At 49.8% G+C, this 25805-nt stretch overlaps 2 protein-coding genes and 1 long non-coding RNA gene across 3 annotated transcripts in view; 2 read left to right on the top strand and 1 right to left on the bottom strand.

Annotated features, from left to right (window-relative positions):
• Positions 1-5296: 5296 nt before the first annotated feature.
• Positions 5297-16995, top strand: LOC115560084 (metal transporter CNNM4; the record flags this gene model as incomplete). The annotated part of the gene is given in 9 exon segments (XM_030379384.1): positions 5297-5351; positions 7877-8017; positions 8424-8593; positions 9482-9581; positions 10455-10630; positions 12111-12354; positions 13140-13244; positions 13566-13643; positions 14432-16995. Coding segments are annotated over 9 exon segments (1152 nt in total), but the record flags the coding sequence as incomplete, so codon positions are not given.
• A 90-nt stretch (positions 16996-17085) lies between these two features.
• On the bottom strand, positions 17086-23726 carry got1 (glutamic-oxaloacetic transaminase 1, soluble). The gene is made up of 9 exons (XM_030379385.1): positions 23529-23726; positions 22240-22421; positions 21557-21680; positions 21272-21384; positions 20833-20937; positions 20483-20633; positions 20054-20219; positions 19185-19327; positions 17086-18269 (listed from the first exon to the last, which is right to left on the bottom strand). Exons 1-9 carry the CDS (start codon positions 23635-23637, stop codon positions 18130-18132), a joined length of 1233 nt encoding a protein of 410 aa, XP_030235245.1. The 5' UTR covers positions 23638-23726; the 3' UTR covers positions 17086-18129.
• The window catches only part of LOC115560088 (uncharacterized), a 5763-nt gene continuing 2344 nt past the window's right edge, over positions 22387-25805 (top strand). Inside the window, exons 1-2 of the long non-coding RNA XR_003979677.1 lie at positions 22387-22524; positions 24804-24886. This is a non-coding gene — a long non-coding RNA (uncharacterized LOC115560088). The remainder of the gene's footprint in view (positions 22525-24803; positions 24887-25805) is intronic.

The raw sequence follows: 25805 nt of genomic DNA, 5'->3' as shown, positions 1-25805 counted from the left end.
CACCCCCCCCCCCCCCCCTCCACCTCTCCTCACCCCCCCCCCCCCCTCCCCTCTCTCCTCCCCCCCCCCCCCCCCCCCCCCCCCCCCCCCCTCCACCTCTCCTCACCCCCCCCCCCCCCCTCCCAGCTCTCTCCTCACCCCCCCTCCACCTCTCCCTCACCCCTTCCCAGCTCTCCCCGTCCCCCGTCCCCCCTCCTGGCGGGAGCCTCAGCGCTGACCCGCTGAGGCAGCATGAAAAATTCAGCCCGACCTTTCCCTTCATCCCCCATCCTCCCTCCTCCCTCCTCCCTCCCTCCTTACCTTCTGCCTCCCTGCCTTCCCCCCCTCCCCTCTCCTCTCCCCTCCCCTCTCCTCTCCTACCCTCTTGTCTCCTCTCCTCTCTTCTTCCCTCTCCTTTCCACACCTCTCTTCTCTCTTATCTCTTCATATCTCTTCAACTCTCCTATCAACTCCTCTCCTCTCCATGCCTCTCATCCTCCCCTCCTCCTCTCATCCCCTCCCCTCTCCTCCTCTCCTCCCCATCCATCTACTTCTCTCCATCCTCTCCTCTCTCCTCCTCTCCTCCCACCCCTCCCCTCCCTACCCCTCTCCTCCCCTCCCCTCCCCTCATGCTCTCTCCTCCCCTCCTCCCCTCTCCCCTCTCCTCCCCTCCCCTCATCCTCTCTCCTCCCCTCCCCTCTCCTCTCCTCCCCTCTCCTCCCCTGTCCTCCCACCCCTCCCCTCCCCACCCCTCTCCTCTCCTCCCCATCCATCTACTTCTCTCCATCCTCTCCTCTCTCCTCCTCTCCTCCCACCCCTCCCCTCCCCACCCCTCTCCTCCCCTCCCCTCCCCTCATGCTCTCTCCTCCCCTCCTCCCCTCCTCCCCTCTCCCCTCTCCTCCCCTCCCCTCATCCTCTCTCCTCCCCTCCCCTCTCCTCTCCTCCCCTCTCCTCCCCTGTCCTCCCCTCCCCTCCCCTCATCCTCTCTCCTCCCCTCCCTCCTCTCCTCTCCTCCCTCCTCTCTCCTCCCCTCCCTCCTCTCCTCTCCTCCCTCCCCTCTCCTCCCCTCCCCTCTCCTCCCCTCTCCGCTGGGCTGGGCTGGGGGGTGGATTATAAAGAACCCCAGTACTCTAGAGATCTACATTCTATGCCAGCTCAATAATGACAAGTGCAAAGGGCATCTGCGTGTGTGTTTGTCTCTGCACGTGTGTGTGTTTGTGTGTGTGTGTGTGTGTGTGTGTGTGTGTGTGTGTGTGTGTGTGCGTGTGTGTGTGCGTGTGCGTGTGTGTGTGCGTGTGCATGCGTGCGTGTGTGCGTACATTTGATGACACTTACATCTGTAAGTGTCATCAAATGTAAACATATTAGATAGATAGACAATCACTGCAGTGTGCAAGATACCCCACACACACACACACACACACACACACACACACACACACACACACACACACACACACACACACCTGCATTTATAGTAACAGATGTTCCTGGCCCCGGACCGCCGCCAACAGACCAACAGAACACACAGAGGAAGAAGGCCACTGATAGGCTGGTGATCAGGTGGGCCTGTCATCCCAACCGGAGGCCTATATACGGGCATCATGCAGCCAAACAATGCAGAGAAACAAAAACAATTGTTTGAGCTGAGAGTGTGTGTGTGTGTGTGTGTTGGGGGGGGGGGGCTTGCCTGAAGGGGGGACGATCAGAGAATAACCACATGTGACAGGGACAACCGTGTGAGTCCCACTCTGCTCTTGGCTCTGGGTGTGTGTGTGTGTGTGTGTGTGTGTGTGTGTGTGTGTGTTGTGCCAGTTCTTTCTGACTGCATGCCTTGCCAGATATTGTGTGTGTTTGTTTTGTTCATGCATCTTTTAGGAGTGTGTGCGTGTGTGAGTGCTTACATCTTTCTATGTATGTGTGTTCATCTTACTATGTGTGTGCGTGTCTGTTTGTGTGTGCGTGCGTGCATCTTACTATATGTGTGTGTGTGCGTGCTTGCATCTGACTATGTGTGTGCGTGCATCTTACTATGTGTGTGTTCATCTTTCTATTTGTGTGTGTGTGTCTGTTTGTGTGTGTGCGTGCATCTTACCATGCGTGTGTGTGTGTGTGTGTGTGTGTGTGTGTGTGTGTGTGTGTGTGTGTGTGCAGCCCCTTCTGACTGCATGCCTCACCAGGCCCTGGCAGTGTGTGTGCGTGTGTATATGTGCTTGCATATTTACCCACGTGCATGCGTGTGTGTGTGTGTGTCTGCCCTCGCGTGCTGCTCGGTGAGGTCGTTACGTAACATACGAGTGATGTAATGCAGCCCGGAACATCACTCGCTGAAGGGCCCGGCCTCTCCTCTCACCTGAGCTCTCCAGAACAAGAAACGGGACCAGGCAGCCTCCATGCCAGTCAGTCAGTCAGTCAGTCAGTCAGTCAGTCAGTGTCAGTTAGTGTCAGTCAGTCAGTCTGTCAGGCCCCGTGCCCACTACCTCCGTCCGTTGACTGATCCCCATTGACTTTGAATGGGGACGGACGCGCAATGCATTGTGGATCCGTCCGTTCCGTTGGAGCCTTCGGCTCCGTCAGAAAGTTGAAAAATGTTCAACTTTTCGGCAGCGACGGATCCGTCATCCAATCAGATCGCTGTACGGTTGCGGATTGACGCCCCGCCCTCATGGGTAAAATCCTCAGTTTGTCGATACTCATGCTAATGATCATGTGTTTTCCCCGCGAGTGATTTGTTGACCATTATGTTAATTTTGATGTGCCTGTCCCCGGACGTGATTGGCTGCTGCATCGGAGGGCCGAGGATCCGGGAGGATAAAGCACGGGCGAGCTCAACATTCACGGCAGCTGGCCTTGGATATGCAGCTTGCCATATTGGGTCTCCGAATGATTATTTGTTGGTTGATCGAGGTTCTTGCTAATTGCTACATGGGAACTGGGCCAGAGTTTTGTTAGAGGTTATCGAACACCGACTCGCAGCTATACTTTTGTTAAAAACACTAGACGCAGGGGTGCTGTTCCACTCATGTATTTTGGGAGCGTATGCAAATTTAAGCACTGACGCGACTCGGGCTCTGACGAGTCATCTTGCATCGCAACAAGCAGGAAGAAGCGGGAAGAACCCGGCGAAGCGATTTGATTGGCTGACGGATGCCTCTGCAAAGACTACTCCCCCATCCGTCAGCCACGCCTTCCCACGTCCGTTGACTGACGGTGCAGTGGGCATGTAGGGTCAGACAGCCAGTCAGTCAGTCAGTCAGTGTCAGTCAGTCAGTCAGTGTCAGTCAGTGTCAGTCAGTGTCAGTCAGTCTGTCTGTCAGACAGCCAGTCAGTCAGTGTCAGTGTCAGTCAGTCTGTCTGTCAGACAGTCCTGCCTAACTGATTGCTGCCTGGGAGTCAATCAGCGCTCTTGTTGTTGCCGGATTACAGCAGATGATCCATTTGATCCTCTAGCCGTGATCTCCCCCTGAATCAGACCGCCTAATATGAGTCGTAGCAACACAAGGGTGACCGTAGGGGTGTGTTGTGTGTGTGTGGGTTTGGCTGGTGGGTTAGACCTGCAGGCGTATTTACGACCCACGTCGAGGATGATGTCGTGATTTCATCATGCCATCATGCACGCGGACGTCAAGATCACATGACTTTGCTGCAGCTTTTTCTCTTTTTTCTCATTGGGCGTCATTGCCAGAGTTGGTTTGGATGTTTCTGGTGGAGGGTTATTTACGTCACTGTCAGGGGGTTTAGCGAAGGCCAAACAACGGATGTTGAACCAATGATTACATCTCCCATAAAGAATGGACATGAAGACAACGCGATGCGGACACAATTAATGTGTGTGTGTGTGTGTGTGTGGGGGGACAGCACAGGAAGTCTAGTCAGCAGATGCAGGCATCCCCAAACAGGTTGCGTAATGCCAGTGTTTATATAAGAGCCGAGAACTCCCCGCTGTCAGAACGTCTCCCTTAATCTCCCTGTGCTCATTCCTGCACTGTGTGAGTCACAACTCCCAAACAGACACACACACACACACACAAACACTCGCGTACAAACACACGCACGCACACTAAACACCCAAACATTTACACTTTCAAATGAAGGGAAGCAAATGAAAAGAGAAAGAAGGTCACGCATTATCCAGTGGAAGCTCCTAAAGTTGTGCCTCCCCGCGGGCTGAGCTAGGGGTCGTTAATGTGGCTCTTCCTCTTCCTCCTGCCTCAACAGGGCCTTGCTGAAGCAGCTCTCAGTCCGTTGGCTATTTGAATCCTGTTCCCGTTGCGTCCCAACCCTGCCTTTCTGACAGCACAGTATTTAGCAAACAATTACAGCCTTAGGAGCGCCAACGCCCCTCCCTCCACCGCCATCGTCACCATGACCTTCGCCAAATCCACAACCTCCATCGCTATCCCTCACTACCTCCACCACATCATGTCCTCCATCACCACCACCACTACTAGCACCACCACCACCTCATCCTCCATCATCATAACCAGCGCCTCCTCCGTCCTCGTGTCCCCAACACCCCCACCGCCACCTCACCCTCCAACCCCACCACCTCCATCAACACCCTCCAGCCCTGCATCACCTCCATCACCACCACCTCCATCACCACCACCTCCATCACCGCCACCTCCATCATCACTTACACCACCACCACCTCCGTCATCATTACCACCACCACCACCCCCGTCATCATTACCACACCCACTGCCATCTCCTTCCTCCTAACCCTCCCCCACCCCTACTATCTCTAAACCCTCCCCCACCTCCTCCACCAACCCTTCCACCACCGCATCACCTCCACCACCACCTCCATCACCACCACCTCCTCCCCCACCACCTCCATCAACCCTTCCACCACCACCTCCACCACCACTCACATATAGCAGGGAAGTCCCCTCTTGGCCGCGTTGCATAGGTTGAACACTGCCTCCATGATCACCCCCCCCCCCTCTAACATGTTGCCCCCCCCCTCTAACATGTTGCCCCCCCCTCTACCATGTTGCCCCCCCTCTAACATGTTGCCCCCCCCTCTAACATGTTGCCCCCCCCCTCTAACATGTTGCCCCCCCCCTCTAACATGTTGCCCCCCCCCCCCCCTCTAACATGTTGCCCCCCCCCCCCTCTACCATGTTGCCCCCCCCTCTACCATGTTGCCCCCCCCCTCTAACATGTTGCCCCCCCCTCTAACATGTTGCCCCCCCCCTCTAACATGTTGCCCCCCCCCCCTGCAGGTAAGTCCCACCTGGCCGTGGTGCAGCGGGTGAACAGCGAGGGCGAGGGCGACCCGTTCTACGAGGTCATGGGCCTCGTGACCCTGGAGGACGTCATCGAGGAGATCATCAAGTCGGAGATCGTGGACGAGACGGACCTCTTCAGTACGTCGGGGTGGGGGGGGGGGGTTCAGTACGGGGGCAGTGGGGGGGGGGGGGGGGTCAGTACGGGGGCAGTGGGCCAGGTCCCAGGCCCCTGAGGCTGAAGCTCTGCATTATTTATCCTGTAGTTAGACCCTTCAGACGGCCTGCTGTAGGGTTAGGGTCAGGGACCACGATGCCTCGTCAGAGTCCCCTGAGCGCCGGGACCCAGAGAAGGGAACGTATTTATAGTTTTACTGTTCTCAGTTTTAGTAAAGGGTAATGTTACACTCGTATTACCCGGGTAGACAGCCCGTGACCTAAAGACTGTCCCTATGTGGTGCGTTGACCTTGAAGTATGTTCCTAAACCTCCCTGGGTGAGTGTGTTCTTACCTGTCTAGGGGGGGTAGGTGTGAGGTACTCACCGCAGGTCCCCAGCCGGCGTTGGCCAACAGCTCTGTCTCAGCTCGTCTCCAGCTGACCTGCCCACGCTTTCAATCCTGTCGTTCCGTTTCCCTGTTTATTTACAACCAAAGATTCCCTCATAGAAGTGTCTTGACAGAAACGTGCGTCCTTCCTGTTAGTCTTACGAATTCAAAGTCTCCCCTGCCGAGAGCCCCCTCCAGAGCCTCTCTACCAGACACTCACACCCTGAGCCTCACCTGCAGACTGACCTCCAGAGCCTCTCTACCAGACACTCACACCCTGAGCCTCACCTGCAGACTGACCTCCAGAGCCTCTCTACCAGACACTCACACCCTGAGCCTCACCTGCAGACCCAGCTGCTGCCATTTAGCGCTAATGAGCTCCTCAACAGCGCCCCCTCTGTGGGATGTCAGTACTGGCCCAAACCATAAGCACCCTACCCTACTCCTAATATCGTAGCACTAATGTGGTTTACGTCGACAGCATATCCGACATTCATAAGCTGCAATAGATAGACGAATCAATACCTTTGAACATTTTTGACTTATAAACATTGCCACAAGGAACTAAAGCACATATAAATTGTAGCACATTGTACAAATTCTTGATAGTTAATATCAGTCATTTCTGCCTCTTCATGTCACATACAAATAACAATTGTAAAAGATTTGACACATTAGTGCCGATATCGGCCACCGCACATCGGTGGAAACGAGCTCAGTCAGGGCACGTTAATGGGGTAGCTGAGGATGATGAGGTTCTTCCTCCCCTGCTGTCCAGCGCTCTGCCTCCATATTGATCCCACTTCCTCTCCCATAATCCCACCGGTTGTCCCACATCCGTGCTAATGCATAATTAATTACACTGAAGGAACTCTCTAATCCTGTGGATAAAACACCCCAATCAAACCAGCTTTAATTGGCAGAGACGTGGAGAGAGAGTGAGAGAGGGTGAGAGAGAGAGCAAGGGTTAAAGAGCGGGGTAGAGAGAGAGAGAGGGAGACAGACGGACAGAGTGAGACAGAGAGGGAGACAGACAGTCATCCCAGACTCTCATTCTATGAATAATCCAGGTTCTTCTCATCTCACTTGTTTGTTTTAATGAGAATACACCGCATGCTTGTGGATGCTTGACATACATACTGCGGTCTATTTTCAGCCCTGGCTCTTAATGCCAACAACAGTGAAAGCAAAGCTCCAGTTTCATGACACCGGCTAAAATGTATGTTTAAAAAAAATCAACACATAAACGCGTGTTTGTGTGTGTGTGTGTGTGTGTGTGTGTGTGTGTGTGTGTGTGTGTGTGTGTGTGTGTGTGTGTGTGTGTGTGTGTGTGTGTGTGTGTGTGTGGTCAGAATATAGCTCCATCCCTCCGGATTCTCCTCCTCCTCCATTTCTACCAGCAGCTGTCCTCTGTGGGGAGCAGCCACCAGCCGTATCCGCTCCCGCAGAGACATGAATATTCTGTCAATATAGAACAGATCATTTATTCATGAAATATGCTCCGCAAATCACCCGCCTTCCATCCACCACTGCCCCAATGCCCTTAAGCACGGCATTACATCCTCATCCGCACATCCCCCGCTATCTTCATCATCATCATGATCATGATCATCATCATCAGGGTGTCAACATGCCAAGTGGCTGACTGATGAGCTACATGCTAATACGTAGCATGTACGTCAGTGTACGCAGTATAGGACAGATTGTCATTATTCTCATATGGGAAATCATTGCTCACGGCAGTAAAACAAAGTTACATCAATCTCAAACCAATTAAAATAATAAGAATAATATGTACAGTAGTTAGTGTGAGTATAGATATATGAGTATGTATACAATTAGTATATACTGTATTAACGTTGGTGGTATTCCCAGCTGATTATATATTAGTGGTGTATATGAGTATAACATTTCACTAGTAATGAATACGTATGGGCGTATTCTCAGCTGATAACCAAAGTATATATTAGTGGTATAAATGAGTTTAACCCAACATTAGTACATAAATACTGTGGTAATGTTGGTGGTATTCCCAGCTGATAACCAAAGTATATATTAGTGGTATAGTACAACATTCCACTAGTACTTGAATACTGTATTAATGTTGGCCGTGTTCCCAGCTGATAACCGCACCAAGCGCCGCGTCTCAAGCCACGAGAGGAAGCAGCAGGACTTCTCCATCTTCAAGCTGGGGGAGAACGAGCTGAGGGGGAAGGTCTCCCCCCAGCTGCTGCTGGCCACACACCGCTTCCTGGCTACCGGTGAGCGTGCGTGTGTGTGTGTGTGTGTGTGTGTGTGTGTGTGTGCGTGTGTGCGTGTGTGTGTGTGTGTGTGTGTGTGTATGTGCGTGTGTGTGTGTGTGGGTTCAGAATGCACTCCACCTGCCGGACGATATTCACCAGAGGAGATCATGATGGCTTTATGGACCGAGAATCTACAGTTGCTGACTGGTTGTGTGTGTGTTTGTGTGCGTGTGCGTGTTTGTTTGCGTGTGTGTGTGCGTTTGTATGTGTGTGTGCGTGTGCATGTGTGTGTGCACGTGCGTATGCGTGTGTGTGTGTGTGTGTGTGTGTGTATGCGTGTGCGTGTGTGTGTGTGTATGCGTGTGAGTTTGTGTGTGTGTCTGCGTGTGCGTGCGTGCGTGTGTGTGGCGTGTTGCCCCTCCAGAGGTGGAGCCCTTCCGGCCATGTCACCTGTCGGAGAAGATCCTGCTGCGTCTCATCAAGCACCCCAGCGTGGTCCAGGAGCTCAAGTTCAACCCCAAGGACAAGCGCTGCCCCCAGCACTACCTCTTCCAGAGGAACAAGCCCGTCGACTACTTTGTCCTCATCCTGCAGGTAGCATGCTAGCTCGGCTAGCAATAGCTTAGCATCGTTTAACTCTGTATTAGAATTCGTACTCGCTTAGGTTTGTGCAGCACTTTCTTTGCTAAGTACTAGCGTAGCTTAACTCGGTAGTAGCTCATTATGGCTCAGTTCTAGTTTAGCCTAATTCATAACCAGCTGAGCTCAGTCCTGGGCTCAGCTGGTTATACTGGAGGCAGCATGCTAGCCCAGCATAGCTCCTTACTAGCCTAGCATAGCTTAGTTGAGCTCAGTACTCGCTTAGGTTTGTGCAGCACTTGCTTCACTCAGTACTAGCTGAGCTCAGTCCTGCTGGCAAATCAAATACATATATTTGGGTTGAACTATTTATGAAATCCACCTCAAGTGAATTCACAAACATGTCATTAAGGAGCAGATAGGGTTTAGGAATCTTGCAACCGTACAGGTTAGGATGTGGATAATGGGGGAAACAAGCCAGTGCCTCTCACTTGATAGTCACTCCACCATCCGGCCCCACTTGTTTTAAAGTGACCAAATGGTTCCTCATGCCAGTGGGCTGGTATTAACTCCAGTGGTTCTCTGTATTTCGTGAACGTACATCTGATATCTAAACTGATACCTTCTGCGTTCAGAGGAGTGTTTGTGTGTGTGTGTGTGTGTGTGTGTGTGTGTGTGTGTGTGTGTGTGTGTGTGTGTGTGTGTGTGTGTGTGTGTGTGTGTGTGTGTGGAGGTAGCTAAAGCGTGTCCTTCACCCTCAGTGTGTGTGTGTGTGTGTGTGTGTAGCTAAAGCATGTCCTTCACCCACAGTGTGTGTGTGTGTGTGTGTGTGTGTGTGTGTGTGTGTGTGTGTGTGTGTGTGTGTGTGTGTGTGTGTGTGTGTGTGTGTGTGTGTGTGTGTAGGGCCGGGTGGAGGTGGAGATTGGTAAGGAGGAGCTGAGGTTTGAGAACGGAGCCTTCTCCTACTACGGCATGCCGTCCCTGGTGCCTCTGCTGCCCCTCAGTGAGTGAAGGAGGACGGAGGCTGCCTGATGTCTGGGAAGCTGACACTGATTAGGATATTAAGATAATTATTAAGAACGTAATGATCAGTCCTGATAATGTCGGGATGATGGTAATGACAGCGATGATGAGCGTCCACCAGCGCAGGCGGCCGTGTTAGGTTGATTAATGATGACACTTGTGTCGTCGTGGTTTCTTCCCACGTAGCGTCAGGACAGAGTGTGATTCTGGGAGGGCAGCACGGCCACGTGGGAATCTGCCTGAACATTCAAGAAATAATTATGATAAGAAAGATGTCTTTAAAGCAGGCCAAGAGTGATTAGCAGGTTCTGTTCCCACTGGCCGCCCTACAGCACTGCTCCTGGATCTGTGTTTAAACATGTCAAGGTTTAAGACACGAGTTAGACTAGGTTTAAGTCTAATTCTGCATATGTAGCTCAGAGACTTTTTTTATTTTATTGAGTCAATCCACTGAACGAACAAAGACTCAGGGTCGTTTGGCAAGTATTATGACGAATGAAAATGAACAAATATTTAACATTACCCTCTTAATCCAATGTTAGCAATTCAAATGCAGTGTTTGAAGCCATACCTACCCTGCAGCCGTATGTACTTAGTCATCAATGTGAATGGGCGGGTACACGTATTAGATCACAGCATTCTGAGAGGCAATCCCAGCCTCCTACGACCTCGTCTGACCTCGTCTGACCTCGTCTGACCTCGTCTGACCTCGTCTGACCCCGTCTGACCTCGTCTGACCTCGTCTGACCTCGTCTGACCTCGTCTGACCTCGTCTGACCCCGTCTGACCTCGTCTGACCTCGTCTGACCTCGTCTGACCTCGCCCGACGATGCCAGAGCCGTCTCCTCTCCAGTCCACAGGTGCAGCTCCCGCAGCAGTGTCCTGAACCAGTCTGACTCCATGCTGAGTGCCGGCAGCGTGGTGCTGAGTGCCGGCAGCGTGGGTCACCTGAGCGCGGTGGGGGTAGGAGGAGGAGTCTATCTGCCCGACTACTCGGTCAGACAGCTCACAGACCTGCAGATCATACGGGTAAACGGATAAACACGGAAACACAGAGCACCACATGCACATAGGTGAACGGAAGCAATGCACTCGTCTCACAAGTGAGGCTGAGAACCATTAAAGCATACATTTTAAATCGGTGCAGCTATGCTACAACAAGATGAATAATATTTTAGTTTAAAAACATCTGGATAGAGTGCAGAGTTGCCATAGCAATTAGAACACAAGCTTGGTGTTTTCTTTTTTATCGCTCAACTTTCTGATGAAGTTAGTTCCTCTTTATTAAAGGATTGAGGCCATAATCCAACTATTACTGCACTCTTAAGCAACCCTCATTAAATCTTCCAACATTGCCCCGAGGTTAACTCTCTCTCTCTCTCTCTCTCTCTCTCTCTCTCTCTCTCTCTCTCTCTCTCTCTCTCTCTCTCTCTCTCTCTCTCTCTCTCTCTCTCTCTGTCTCTCTGTCTCTCTCTCTCTCGACTTTGATTTGTCCTAATCCCCATTTAAACCCAACACAGAGATCCGCGCCCACTCTATCTCTTCCTCGTCCACACATTCATCCTCTTTTCCTTAGTCACAAAGGTTGAATGGGATTCAGTTCCACTGGGAATGCCTAAAACAGGAATGTTGGATTTACCTCCTCCTTCCCCACATTATATGCATATGCACCCATTATTTAAATACAAACCATGTAACAATGAAATACAAACTCATGCTATACATACCACTCCTTTTATTCATATACATTTATATCTATATCTATACGTACTTCTTCCATTGTGAGTTTGAGCTGCTGTCCCCAGGGCTGTGCCCCCCAGGAAAAGCATGTCCTCCATAGGAGCGGGCAGAGGCTGACCCCCCCAGGTAAAGCATGTCCTTCATAGGAGCGGGCAGAGGCTGACCCCCCAGGTAAAGCATGTCCTCCATAGGAGCGGGCAGAGGCTGTGCCCCCCAGGTAAAGCATGTCCTCCATAGGAGCGGGCAGAGGCTGTGCCCCCCAGGTAAAGCATGTCCTCCATAGGAGCGGGCAGAGGCTGTTTAAACCCGGTTGCCTTTCTGGTGTGCAGCTGTTTCACATTGCAACTGTGCATTTGCATGCATTATATTTTCATCTCTTTTTCAAATGTTGTTCTTTATTTTATTTTTATGTCTTTATTGTTACATGGCTTATGCAAACTGCCCCTCAGGAACTTTGAGGACATGTCGTATTTTCACTCTACTATCTATGCATATAACTAGCGGTTCACAGATGTCAGAATCCTTGTGAAAGAAGGTTTTCTTATACATTTTTATGATTTAATTTGACTCATTCAGAGACGGTCAGATGAAGGGCTTGAAGACTTTAAAACAGTTGCTATCTTCTTTTTAAGCGCAAAAGGGGGAATAAGCAACAATTAAACCAAAGAAAGTAAACAAAATAACTTTGGCTCTTTGCCTAATTCTTATTTTAAACTTATTTTAATCTCCCAATGGGTGCCTCTTCCACTAAAACACACTCCCCCCCCAGATCTCCAGGAGCCACTACCAGAACGCCCTGACGGCCTGCAGGATGGACTGCTCCCCCCTGTCCCCGGACCCCTGCGACGCCAAGGGCAGACCCCCCGTCCCCGAGGCCCGCTCCCACAGCATCGCCCTGCCCCTCCCCCCCCACGCCCACGCCCGTCTGGGCCTGGCCCGCCTGGCCCACCTGCACCCCCCCCACGCCGGCCTGCGCACCACGGCCCGCCTCAACCACCGCAACCGCATCGTCCGTACGTCAGAGAGGGGGGGGGGGTCAGAGTCAGTGACCGCGTTCTGCCAGAGCGGACCGCTGGCTGCTCACACTGATGATATTAATAATAATAATAATACATTTTAGTTTAAAAGCGCCTTTCAAGTACCAAAGGACACTATACAAATAAAGTGCATATCCTAAAAGTACATACATAGTATATTTATATATTTAATAGCAGTCACACACATGATCAGACAATACTGAAAATATGGACATAGTACACTCAGGAGGCGGAAAGGAAAGCTGAGCTAGAGCTGAGTCTAAGAGTGGATGTTGTTGTGCTAAAGCTGAGTCTAAGAGTGGATGTTGTTGTGCTTCGGCGCCTCACAAGCGCCAGGGCATTCCAGAGTTTGATAGAAGCCATCGGGAACTTAGTGTCCCTTGTCCTCAAAAACAGTGAGTCATGTTCCTGCATGATTTGTTTGTATATCTGAGAAGCTGTTTATGAGTCATTGTAATTATGTGCTAATTATTCGCTATTCAAGTCAGTCAAGTTCGGTCGTTTAGCAGATCATTTTGTATCCAAACAACAATAAGATGAACGGTCTTGAGGAGCAGATAGAGGTGAGGCTTCACAGCGAGAGCCTCTCTGGTTGAGCTTCCGTGCCCTGGCCCGCTGCTTAACAGCGCTCCAGCTAGTACTTGATGTTCAAGTGTACGGAGGACATTTCCTCGCAGTGAAACCCATTCCGCGCAGCACCGCCACACCCGGCTCGCTCCCTCCGTGGCCTTAAGGATCACCTCGAGCTCTCCTTCCAACAGGCAGCAAGTCAGACGGCCAGCGCAGCCCCAACGACACGGTGTTCCTCCGAATGGACGAGATCCCCTTCATCCACGAGGACCGGCCCGAGAGCAGCCAGGACCAGGGTGAGGGCAGGGGAGACACACACACACACACACACACACACACACACACACACACACACACACACACACACACACACACATCCACACACACACACACACACACACATCCACACACACACCTACACACACACACACACACACAACCACCACTTGATTTCAGGGAGATGTTGATGAGGAAAGAGGACTAATGTTGAGGAGCGGAGATGTCCACTGTAAATGAAACGGTCTGGATTCTGGGATGAGATTGGATCCAGTGTGTGGGGACCGATCAGGGCCATCCGCTCGGCCTAATGTGAATCGTGTCCTTGTCTCTCTGGACAGACACCTCGCCCTGCATCAGCTCCTTCTCTCTCTCCAGCTCCGAAGAGACCGTCGGGAAGAAGCTCCTGCGCAAGATAAGTGAGTGGGGAGATCTGTCAGAGCTAGTGCGTCAACCCACCCACACACACACACACACACACACACACACAGTCAGTCACACACACACACACACACACACACACACACACACACACACACACACACACACACACACACACACACACACACACACACACAGTCAGTCAGTCAGTCAGTCACACACACACACACACACACACACACACACACACCCACACACACACACACACACACACACACTGTCAGTCACACACACACACACACACACACACACACACACAGGCATAGTCACACACACACACACAGGCATAGTCTCACATACACACACACACACAGTCATAGTCACACACACACACACACACACACACACACACACACACACACACACACACACACACACACACACACACACACACACACAGTCATAGTCACACACACACAGTCATATTCACACACAAACACATACACACAGCTGTACCCCAAGTTTCCCCATCTGACATCGCAACCAGGTATCTTAGCAACGAGTCTACATTCCGTCTCCCTCCCCAGTCAGTGAACACACTCCACTGCAGATGTTGTGGATGATTCAGTAAAACAATAACCCAGTATGACCTTGCAGGACTCCAATGACATTCATTGAAAGTGTTTGAATTGCTTGCGCCAGAATGAAATCTAAGTGTGAGATACTCTAGGTTGGCCCACAGCTGATATAAAATCTAACAACTTGAGGACAGGCAAGATTGTTTTCCAATTTGTTTTGAAGGTCGGCTCTGCTTGTGGTATCCTAGGTAACAAGGCGAGGAAGAAATCCTACAATGGAGACAGAAATCTGGAGGAGGAGGGCTCGGAACCGGCGCCGGTGAAGAGCTAGCAGAGTGCTAGCATCAGCGCTAACAACGCTACCATGCTACATCCAGAGGCAGGAGAGAAGGAGGAGTACATTTGTATCCATCGATCCTAAGCTCTGACCCAGTGTAGCTGCAGTGGTAACACTCAGGTCCCCCCCTATGAACTTTAACCACATCTCCAGGACGACCAACGGCCAATAGGGGGCGCACATGGGACGGGGACAAACCAGAGATCTCAATAGCTATTTGTTTGTATGCATGAAGCAGATCTGACCCTTTGGAACCTCGAATAGCCCTGGGGTTCAGGAAAGGTAAAGGGCTTATTTTATTTTATAGCACTTTTCCCTTACCTTGAGGAACGATCATACACTGAAACAATCTCTACCAAGCAAAGAGTTTCTTACGCAAACACTGACAGTTGTTACTGGTCAGGTTACACTGTAGAAGTCCAGTCCCACTTTTATGGAACTTTGTACTTCTAATGCCTTGTCAAACTTGAAATAGGATATAAAAGGCACTGAATGCTTTGTGCTTTAAGCTCCAAATCTACCAGCACATACAAAACAACCAGTAGATAAGCTACACTTCACCTCAGCTCCTGTGAACATTTATTACAGGAGACAGTAAAATAGATATTATCAGTTCTGAGAGATATATATATTTATTAATGTGTAGCCCATGGAGACCTTATGGGTAATTTAAGGAGCTTAACATTTACAGATACTTTATGATAATTACATTGTTTCTATCATTGCAAAATCTAGTTGCAACGGAAAGCTTACCAGTGCTATCAAAGATTACAAACCACTGCCAGAGACACAATAAGGTAGCGATGGCATTATTAATCCAATAAATGAAAACTCCTCCATATATTATTTTTTATTAAAACTTTAAAAGCCATAGATTTCTCACCACTTGCCAAAGGTGCTCTCTGCAGAAAATCAAAACATAAAATCGAAAGATAAAGTACAATACTGATTTTATTTTATTTTTTTGTTAAAAGAAAATCGTTATCCCAATATGATTGTTAATTTGAAATAAGCAATATCTACCACATCAAATCTGAATCTTAGTTATTTTACGCCTATTTGTCCGTATAAACTGTTGTCACTCTGCAGACACACAAGGACATGAATCAAGGGCCAATGCATGCCACTTAACGTGTCATGAAGATTCATTCCAAAGAAACACGTTTATATATGAATCCATGTGTCTACGTTGCCAGACCCCCGAACCCATGGGGACCTTTGCTCTGGCTGCTCCCCCCCCTCTCTGATCCCCCCAGAGCCCTGTGCGTACTCGCTCATCACCCCAGCCCCACCCGCTGGCCCCCAGACGAGGCAGGCCGTACTCCCCCCACGAGGGGCGATGAGATCACTAAAGCACAGACACGACGAGCCAATAAGCTACAGCCACTGGGGTGTCTGGTCACCACGGCTACGGGTATAAGAAGAACCATGGGGGATTAAGGGACGTACAGGGAGACTCCCCCTGCATGCTGCCTGCATTAGGACCAACACCTCTGCTATCCCCGTGTCTCTGTGTAGCGCTGCATGCTAATGCAGGGGGCCGTAGCATGATGGTAACATTAAACACACACCTCCCCCTCTAGTCTCCAGCCCCCCACACCTCTCAAAAACAGGACAAGGTGTGGAGAAAGGAATTAAATGAATTCTGCAGAGGATTCTAATACCATGAGGAGAAGATTACTCCTAATAGGAAGAGAGGGAAGTGAAGTACTAGTGTTTAATAGGTCGATAGTTTAACTAGAGGACAGATAAGGAAGCCCAGTAGGGACAAAGAGCGTATAGGAACAAAGGTACTCGTTGTTATTGAATGGTTGCTATTTATGCTTACGGTGCCCAATAGCCAGATAGTACTAGGTATTATAGTAACGGTATATACAGTCTATATTTATTTCCGAGAGATTTTAAGAGATTTTAAGCCATTGCGTCAGAGTTGATCTTTGAGCCAGTTCAATAGTTTATCAGTGGTATTCTACAGCATAAGGGAGTGGGGGGGTACATAGGCTACGGTTTGTGTACGCCTATCTCTGGCCTTGTGCAATGCAGGGCAGATAACGCTTCTGGAGTGATAAAGGGGTGCAATATGACCCACACACTGACGTCAACGAACTGACCCCTGGTGAAACACACCACGCTATCCCGGTGAAAGCTAGGAAAAAAGAAAACGGATGAACGACTGCCTCTGTTCAGTAGTTTACGTCACTCCATGCCGTACAGGAAACGTTTTGAACCAACTGCCGAGCGAATAAATTAAGCACAATTTGTAGTGAGCTGAAAGGCAGGGGAAGCTTTTCATGTTTTGGCGGGAAAATCTTTTCTATGTATGGACGAAGGCCGGAAGGATGACAGATTATTAGGACATTTTGTAAAAACGAGAGCTGTTCAGATATATAAATGAATATAATATATACCAACAGATGAAGTACATCTCTTTATTCTAGATGGACGATAATATGTTAAATAAAAATATTGAAATGACTGCTTGGTGTTTTGCATGTAATTTGTAATGCATTTATTCATCTTAAACTCTACTCCAAATTCCAGCGTTAACGATGACATGAAAGAAAAACGACTTACAAAGCATTTATTCTGAAGTTCTTCATTATTTCACATTACAGGGTTCTGGGTTCCCATTCTGGGAGTCACGGCATGATGCCATACCCACTTGGTTATACAGACACTTTATGCACTCTTTATACACGATTAGTGCTGTGCAACTTAAATACCAACCCTGCTGTACCTTGACTAGGCAGGCGCTGCCAGGGACATTTAGCAGTAGACACAGACACAGACAAGCTGCCCAAAAATGGTAGCTGAGGTTTTAAGTCCCAACCTGAAGTCACGCGCTGTTAGCATCATTAGCACACAGATATCCTGCTCAAGAACGTGGTCCCAATACTGGCATATCGATTTTAACATGTGGTACTGGAGCCCACACCTGAGATAATAACCTCTGCTGGATAAATTACAGTATTTAAAAAATAAAGTACATCAACATTGTATTTTATAATAAACTAGCCGCCGCCTCGGCGTCGGCTAATGGGGATCCATTCAATAAACAATAACAACAATAATAATCTAGTGTTACCGATTTGATCAATTGCTCAACAGCTAGGTCATGGCAATCCATGATCAAGTCCATTTTTAATTCTTCCTTCAAACTCCCAATCCAACTCCACAGCTGAGATGTGTTCGGCCAAAGCTGAACACCCGGTTTGTTCTCCGGCGATGAATAAGTATACAAGTTCATTCAGCCATGATGTTCAACATATTGCCTGGAGATGACACACGACCAAACAAGATCAACACCCGACAATGTGAATCAATAGGCTGCAGACTGGAGCAGACATACTGACTTATTGTACTCAAACACTTCTCTATGATGTGCTTTGGTGTGTGCGTGTTTGGGTGTGTGTTAAGAGATTAAAAACCTAATTAAATTCTAAGGTAAGCACCAATGAGCCCGTCAACTCCTCTGGGAATGGACCGGAGTGGCGGATCAAACGGTGGGGAAGTAGTGTGTGCTGATAGCAAATACAAGTTTAAATCCTAGCAAAAAGCGCCGGGGCATAAGATGAGCTTATTCCCCCCCCCCCCCGGTGAGCAGAACCTCTACTGGACGCTGGTGACCGTGGCGTGGATGGACTGGGCCACATAGTCAATGTTCTTGGTGGTCAGGCCGCACATGTTGATGCGGCCGCTGGCCATAAGGTACACGTGCCTCTCCTTGACCATGTACTCCACCTGTTTGGCTGCAGAGGGAGAAGGGAGGACAGAGATAGAGTGAGATAGAGTGGGTGAGAGAGAGAGAGAGAGAGAGAGAGAGAGAGAGAGAGAGAGAGAGAGAGAGAGAGAGAGAGAGAGAGAGAGAGAGAGAGAGAGAGAGAGAGAGAGAGAGAGAGACAGAGTGAGAGAGAGAGTGAGTGAGTGAGTGAGTGAGTGAGTGAGTGAGTGAGTGAGTGAGTGAGTGAGTGAGTGAGTGAGTGAGTGAGTGAGTGAGAGAGAGAGAGAGACAGAGTGAGGGAGAGAGAGAGAGAGAGAGAGACAGAGACAGAGTGAGGGAGAGAGATAGAGACGGTTTCATGAGTAATAATACAAGTTTGTCATTGATCATTAAGTTAATGATTAAACAATTCTTAGTGACTTTCTAGAACAAGCAGACATAAACACACACACAGACACACAAAGGTGTGGCAGTGTGTGTTTTGTGTGTGTTTTGGCTCTGGTGGTTTACTACATTGTCTCTTGACACTTCAAAGTACTAGACAAGCCGTTATGAAATCCCCTGGCGGTTATCACAACCAGTTATTTTTTGTTTTGTTTTATTGGGACATAAAATCGTTATTTTTGGCGTTTAAGTTGTTAAACTGGTGAATATTGTGGATAATATATTCCATGGTGCTAGTTTTGATGGCTCTGTGTGTTTTTGTATTTGGACACGTCATCACAGGCTGAGGGCCAACAGCAGCTGGGACAGCCCGCCGTCTGTCCAGGTGTGCTTCAGCTTATTTATAGTATGTTGATCTCAATCCTCTTTCAATGAGAGTATGAGCGATATTAGCAGGAACCAGTCAGAGTCCCTCTCTGTTTTATCATCCATTGTTTTCAATATTTTCGTTCAATCGAATGTCGGTCCCTATAGCATCCATCCACCATCCACCACTCACGGTTGAGGCCGGTGAAGCTGAACATGCCGATCTGCTGGGTGATGTGGCCCCAGGTCCCCGGGGTCCCCAGGGCCTGCAGCTTAGCCTGAAGCTGGGCCCGCATCAGCAACACCCGGTCCGCCATGGTCTTCACGTTGGCCTTCCTGGATCCGCACGGAACAGCGCGCACACGCACACACACGCACACGCACACACACACACACACACACACACACACACACACACACACACACACACACACACAGTTTGTCACAAGGGTGTGTACTGATGACATGCAGATCGGGTGCAGGCAGTTATTGGATTCCTGTCCGATTCATCAGAGTCCTGCCGGACCTATTCCAATCCCGCCAGGTTCCAAATCATTCACAGATCATTCAGAGCACTGACACACCGAGTCAGCAGGCAAGACGCGTGTCTGGATGACTGCCCGGGTATTGATTATAATCCTGCCAAATTAATTTCAAACTTGCCAAATGCAAATCCTAGAATCATTAAAATACAACCCAGTTCATTTAATTAAAGACAAGCCTTTTTCAGCAAAGCCGGCCTTTTCCCAGAGTTCTTTTGAACAGGGAACGGGCTGGGAGTTAGACCTCCCAGAGACCTCTTTGAACAGGGAACGGGCTGGGAGTTAGACCTCCCAGAGACCTCTTTGAACAGGGAACGGGCTGGGAGTTAGACCTCCCAGAGACCTCTTTGAACAGGGAACGGGCTGGGAGTTAGACCTCCCAGAGACCTCTTTGAACAGGGAACGGGCTGGGAGTTAGACCTCCCAGAGACCTCTTTGAACAGGGAACGGGCTGGGAGTTAGACCTCCCAGAGACCTCTTTGAACAGGGAACAGGCTGGGAGTTAGACCGCGGCGCTCACCAGTCCTCGAAGAGCCCCGGGTCGCTGAGCGTGATGGCGACAAGGCGGGCACCCTGGGACGGAGGGTTGGACCAGGTGGTCCGCACGATCTTCTCCATCTGGGACAGGACGCGCTGCAGGTTGTCAGGGTCGCGCGCCACGATGGTCAGGTTGCCCACGCGCTCGTCTGAAGGGAGACCGCAAAGGAGGCTGAAAGGGGCCCAGTTTGACCCTTGAACCCCCCTTTATACAGACGCATAGGGTTTGTTGTTGTCGTTACGTTCTGAAACATTCAGCAATGTGCAGCGAAATGTGGTGCACATTCATTGGTTTAGTCGACCAAGGACCAATAGCTGTTCAGGGAGCGATTCATAACATTGCTGCCCAGTTTCACAGAGCGAAGTCACTCTGGGAGAGAGACTGTGTGAGCGAGTTCTCCGTGTGTCTTACTGTAGAGGCCAAAGTTCTTGGAGAAGGACTGAGCGCAGAACATCTCAAAGCCCATGGAGACGAAGTAGCGGATGGCCCAGGCGTCCTTGTCCAGGTCGCCTGAGGCGAACCCCTGGTAGGCCGAGTCGAAGAACACGAAGAGCCTCCTCCTCTGGAGAGAAACACAAGGTGAGGGCCCCACCCACCTCCAGGTGAGGGCCCCACCCACCTCAAGGTGAGGGCCCCACCCACCTCAAGGTGAGGGCCCCACCCACCTCCAGGTGAGGGCCCCACCCACCTCCAGGTGAGGGCCCCACCCACCTTCTCCTCTGGAGAGAAACACACACGGTGAGTGTGTGCGTGGGCCGTACCATCATGACCTCAGCGATCTTCATCCACTGCTCCTGTGTGGGGTCGGTGCCGGTGGGGTTGTGGGCACATGCATGCAGAACAAAGATGGAGTGCTCTGGGCACGTCTAGACCCAAAGAAAGTTGGAAAGGAAGAATCAAAGAAGGAGAGGGAGGGAGACAGGAGAAACAAAAGGAGAAACCAAAGGAGAATAGTTCATTACTGGGGGGTATAAGTAGCACTCACTAACCTTTTGAAGTTATGTCAAGAACAGGACTAGGTGAAAGCTGTTTTTAGTCGCTATATTGATTCTGTTCCTGTCCTCGTCTGTCTGTCTCCGACCTCAGGGTCTCCTGGGTCGTGTATCTGCTTGTTGTCTCCATCATGTGCGTGTGCTGATGACGTAGAATGGCTTTATGTTTTGAATAGAGTGAGATGGGATTGACGACCATATGACTCACCTCCAGGTCACCAAGGAAACCAGCCAGATCCAAGCCTCTGTTCTGGGCATCCCAGTACTTGTAGGAACGCACGTCCTCAAAGCCGGAGCTGGCAAACACTGCGTTGTGGTTTTCTAACCAGAAGACGTATCCGATTAAAAACAGCCCAACGTCAAGTATAAATGTAAATCTAACTAACACCATCCTGAACATAAAGACAGTAGATCTAACTCAAACCAGTGCTGAGTGAGTGAGTGAGTGAGTGAGTGAGTGAGTGAGCGAGCGAGTGAGTGAGCGAGCACCTACCCCAGGTAGGTGCGGACACGTAGACGGGTGTCTTGGTGTTGTTGCTGCCGTTGTGGAAGCGCCGGAGGAACTCGGCTCCGATCCTCAAAGCCCCCGTCCCCCCCAGACACTGAACTGCTCCCACCTGGGCAGGAGAGATGAAGAGAGGTCGCAGGTCAATGCTTACCCAGCAGGAGATTCACTGGTACAACATTTGACCAGTGGCGCCATAGCCTCTGCAGGTCCCTCTCCATCCTCCAGAACCAGCTCTATACTCGGCCCTGGATTATAATGCACTGTGAAAGACATCTGCTAACCTCGGGTTCTGGTCTCTACCTTGCCCTTCATGTTTATTGGAAACTTGTTTTTGAAGTTTGTGAAGGAAACTCATGGCCGCAGATCAGAATTCCCACATAAACACAACACCGGGCATGTGTAACCTGCTCAGTGGTCTGAACCGTTGCATATATACGATTGGACCGCTAAAACTCTAAGCCTATTTTCAGAGATTGAATGGGGCTGCATTTGTGGATGTGGGGCTCTGTAAAGTAGGTAAAAATACTCAGAAATATGATCAGCACCCTTGGTCATTCGATATTGATTGTGTGTCATACAGCCCCCCCTGTGAAACCCCCCTGCTGAACGTTAAAGAAGTAGGTCATTTGATGTGTGCATTATGTCATTAAGGGGGGGCATTGACTCACCCTGTCCTCCTGGACCGCGGGGCTAGCGGCGCCCAGCGCGATCTTAGACGCCCAGGACCTGAACTGGGGCAGACCCAGGATGGGCAGGTACTCGTGGTTCAGGCGGTCATCGTGGGCGATCACCTTCTCCACCTTCTTCACCACGGGCAGAACCCAGGGCAGCCCCTCGTCCGTCCTGTAGGCTGACAACCAGAGGATCGATATTACAACGGGCAACGACACCCTGTACATCATGAGCATGTGGTCTTTAACCAGCACAATACCGCTCCCTGGTGGCGAGTTCAGGTAAATATAAGGGTAATCCCAGTGGGTTAAAGTAGAAAATGTGACTAAGAATATCCATAGAAATAGTGACCAAGTGTTTTTTCCGAAAGTGTCCTGATATTTATTTTCATGTGTAACATTTTGGACACGTAATATAGTCGGTTTAATAGTTGGGAGACAACTTTAAATTCAAAGTCGTAATAAAATCAAAGATTATAGAAATACACTACTATGTTATAGCCATATCCCCACCACAGCTGCTGATAAACAGTTACATAGACCCAATTATTTCGCATCAATGTCTCAGGGGTTTAAAAACATATAGATGTATTCCTGGAACTGGAAGAAGGCTTTATTTTCTCCCTAAAAACTCTGCCCTTACACTAAATAACTGTGGCCTACTTTAGTAAGCAGGGTAGCCATTGGCCATCTGTGTCTGCTGACAGCAGGGGATTATGCCTGCTGTACTAATCGTGTAATAACTCGGGTAAGGCGAGCCTCGTCATGCCCACGGAGAGCCCATCATATAGCCTACAATTAAATTCTTGTTTCGCAACTCTACAAGAACGCCTCAATACTTTTCAAAATAAAAGCCATAATAATGGGAATAATGCCTCGAAAACGACTTAAAGACAGCGACATTCCATTTGTCCCAAGGCTAAAACATAGTCAAGTTGCAGACTAGCGTTGCCTTTAAAGAAGAATGTTAATCCAGCAAGTGCTTTGTGCTGTAACAACTAATTAAAAGACGTTAGTAAGTAAATAACGAGCAGGGCATCATTACACTGCTTCTCTGTATCGTTCAGTGGAGTGATACAATTAAACAGACTGGGTTGTTTAGTCTCAGTCTACGGCCACACATGCACCCATTAGACGCATCAAGCCTGCTATTCTATTATTAGATAGACCAGTACAACGCTATTAATTAAGGTTCAGATTTGGATACTCGATTTATTGTTGGACTCTTAGCATTTGAATAATCGTGAGAGTAGTGGACAGTGCAATCACAGTGATCGTTATATTACCTCCCACTCCGAGGTTCACCTTGTTGGGATCCTGGTCATTATTGAAATCTTGGGATAGTTTGAAGACAGCAACGGGGACCGCCTGGGTGACGTCGCGGAACACCGACATTATTCAATATCAGAGAATATTGTCAGACGGGAGAAGGTAGGAAATTCAGGAGATGTTCACGGGATGAAAGAGATGGACTTTCCCTTCACCTAGGATTTGGGAAAGGCGAAATGGGCGTGATCAAATAAACCAATGAGCGTCAAGGAAATCAGTTAAACCAATCCTAAAGGGGATCACATAGAGGTCAAAGAGCGATAATACGCAATAGTCCCGGGCTGATGACCAATAGAGACCCCGCTTAGTGATGGACAAATATACATACACATGCCCCGTTAATAACGAAAGGGGGCGAGCATACAGGAGAAAATAACAACACATATTTGTTTTCTGGCCACAAGGTGGTGCTGTAGACCCATGACCTAACCCCCTCTGTTAATGCAAAAAAGCTGTGGATTTTTCTCACAGCTTTCCAGGCCCTGGGACTGAGAAATGACAGCTTTACTGCGTTACGTATCTGCCCTGGGGTGCTCCTCTAAACAAAATATGTCAATCTAGCTGTTGGCGACGCATTAGTAAGAGTAATTAGTGTATATTCCCTAATATATCTGGATTGTTCAACCCCCTTCAAGTTTAAGTTGGAGAGGCGAAGATGTATAGGCCTACATGCTAGGCCTACATCGCACCCCATCTTCAGATGGCTTAAAACCAAGAAAAAACGCTATGACCCTGAACAAACTATTTTGATCAGGGTAAGAGCGAGTATTTCCATGTAATCGCTATTAGAGTATTTCCATGTAGGATATAGGAAATGAGCCCAGAGCTCCATGTCCCCTGCGGTCCTGGAGGCCTTGGGCTGAGCCGTAACGTGTAAACACACAGGCCACAAGGCGCTCTCTCCTAACAGCTGTCTGCAGCGACTGAAGAGGTTGATAAATGAAGGCCGCCCCACACCCCGTTTCCCCCGCCCTGAAAGCCGGTTTCCTCGTCCGATCTCTAAACCTCCGGCTGGAAACACGGCGCTGTGTGTTTACGGTTGTCTCTGAGCGCCCCTCATGTCTCGCTCGCTGCCCTGGTTTGAGACGCGTGTTAAATGGACAACGTACGATAAATCTGCGCTGAGGCTTGACGCTGTACACGTGGACTGGGGTTCGCGGAGTCTTACTGTACCACACACTACTCGCACTGCGTTTCCCATTCAGCCCCTCCCCCCTTCGCTTCCTCCACAGATGGTCCCATACCTGCTGCCAGCGCCTCCTGCCTGGTCTCCTCACCCCCCCTGACAGTGGATGTTTTCATTCCTCCCGACCAGGTGAGGGTGTCTCGTACGCTAGCTATCACTGTCAGCTCTGCAATTATGGGATTTGAGCTCCCAGAACAAGGGCTCTCTCTCGGGGGCCCCTGGCCGGGTTTTGCCGTGCATGTGATGTACTGGCTGGCCCCTGAGGGGGGCCGTCGACTTGGGCCCCGCTGAGAAGCATGAGTCAGAGGTGGGAGCTGACAGGCACGGCCCCCGGCGAGACACTCCCCACAGCGAGAGGCAGAGTGAGAGAGTGTCACGTTCAGAGTCACTCAGCCAAATATTCAGAGGGGCATCTTCTCATCCGTTGTGTCTGACATTGATATGTGGAAACATTTGCTTTGGCGCTCATCAGAAGTAAAAAAAAACTAAAAAAAACGAATATCAGGCCAACAAAGTTTCTTTCATAAAGAAAACTGATTTTTTCACTTTTGGCCGCCATGTTGTCGTTGGTCCTGTTGCAGTGTTGACACCCAAAACACACAAAGGCACATTCAGACACAAGCTGGTCGCATTCCGCCGGCGCTATCACTGAAACACAAACAGCCGCGTGTGCACACACACACTCTCCAGGACATTCCAAAAGGAGCCCAGCTCGCCGTGTGTTGGTTGCTTGTTGCGGTACACCTCCGCCCTCCAGTGCCCCCCTGAAGTCTCCGCGGGTCACAGCTCCCCGTTGAGTGACCAGCTTTTAACTTGCCGCCCTGTTTGTTTTTCAAAGACAGTGTCATCAATTCTCTAACAAGGCCCCAGACACAGCAACAACACAGAGTCAAAGGACCCCTCCCGCCCGCCTGCATGCTGCCCGTGACTGATGGCGCACGCATGCAGCGGCAGACACCATGCATGAGTTAGGCCTCGCTGCATGTCTGGCCTTATTCCGGGAAGGAGGGTGTTGGTGTGCATTCCCTGTGGTAACATGGCATGCTTC

Source organism: Gadus morhua, chromosome 15 (genome assembly GCF_902167405.1).
Source record: "Gadus morhua chromosome 15, gadMor3.0, whole genome shotgun sequence".
Taxonomy (NCBI): domain Eukaryota; kingdom Metazoa; phylum Chordata; class Actinopteri; order Gadiformes; family Gadidae; genus Gadus; species Gadus morhua.
Note: the sequence above shows the minus strand (reverse complement) of the source record. Positions and strands in the feature narration are given on the sequence as shown.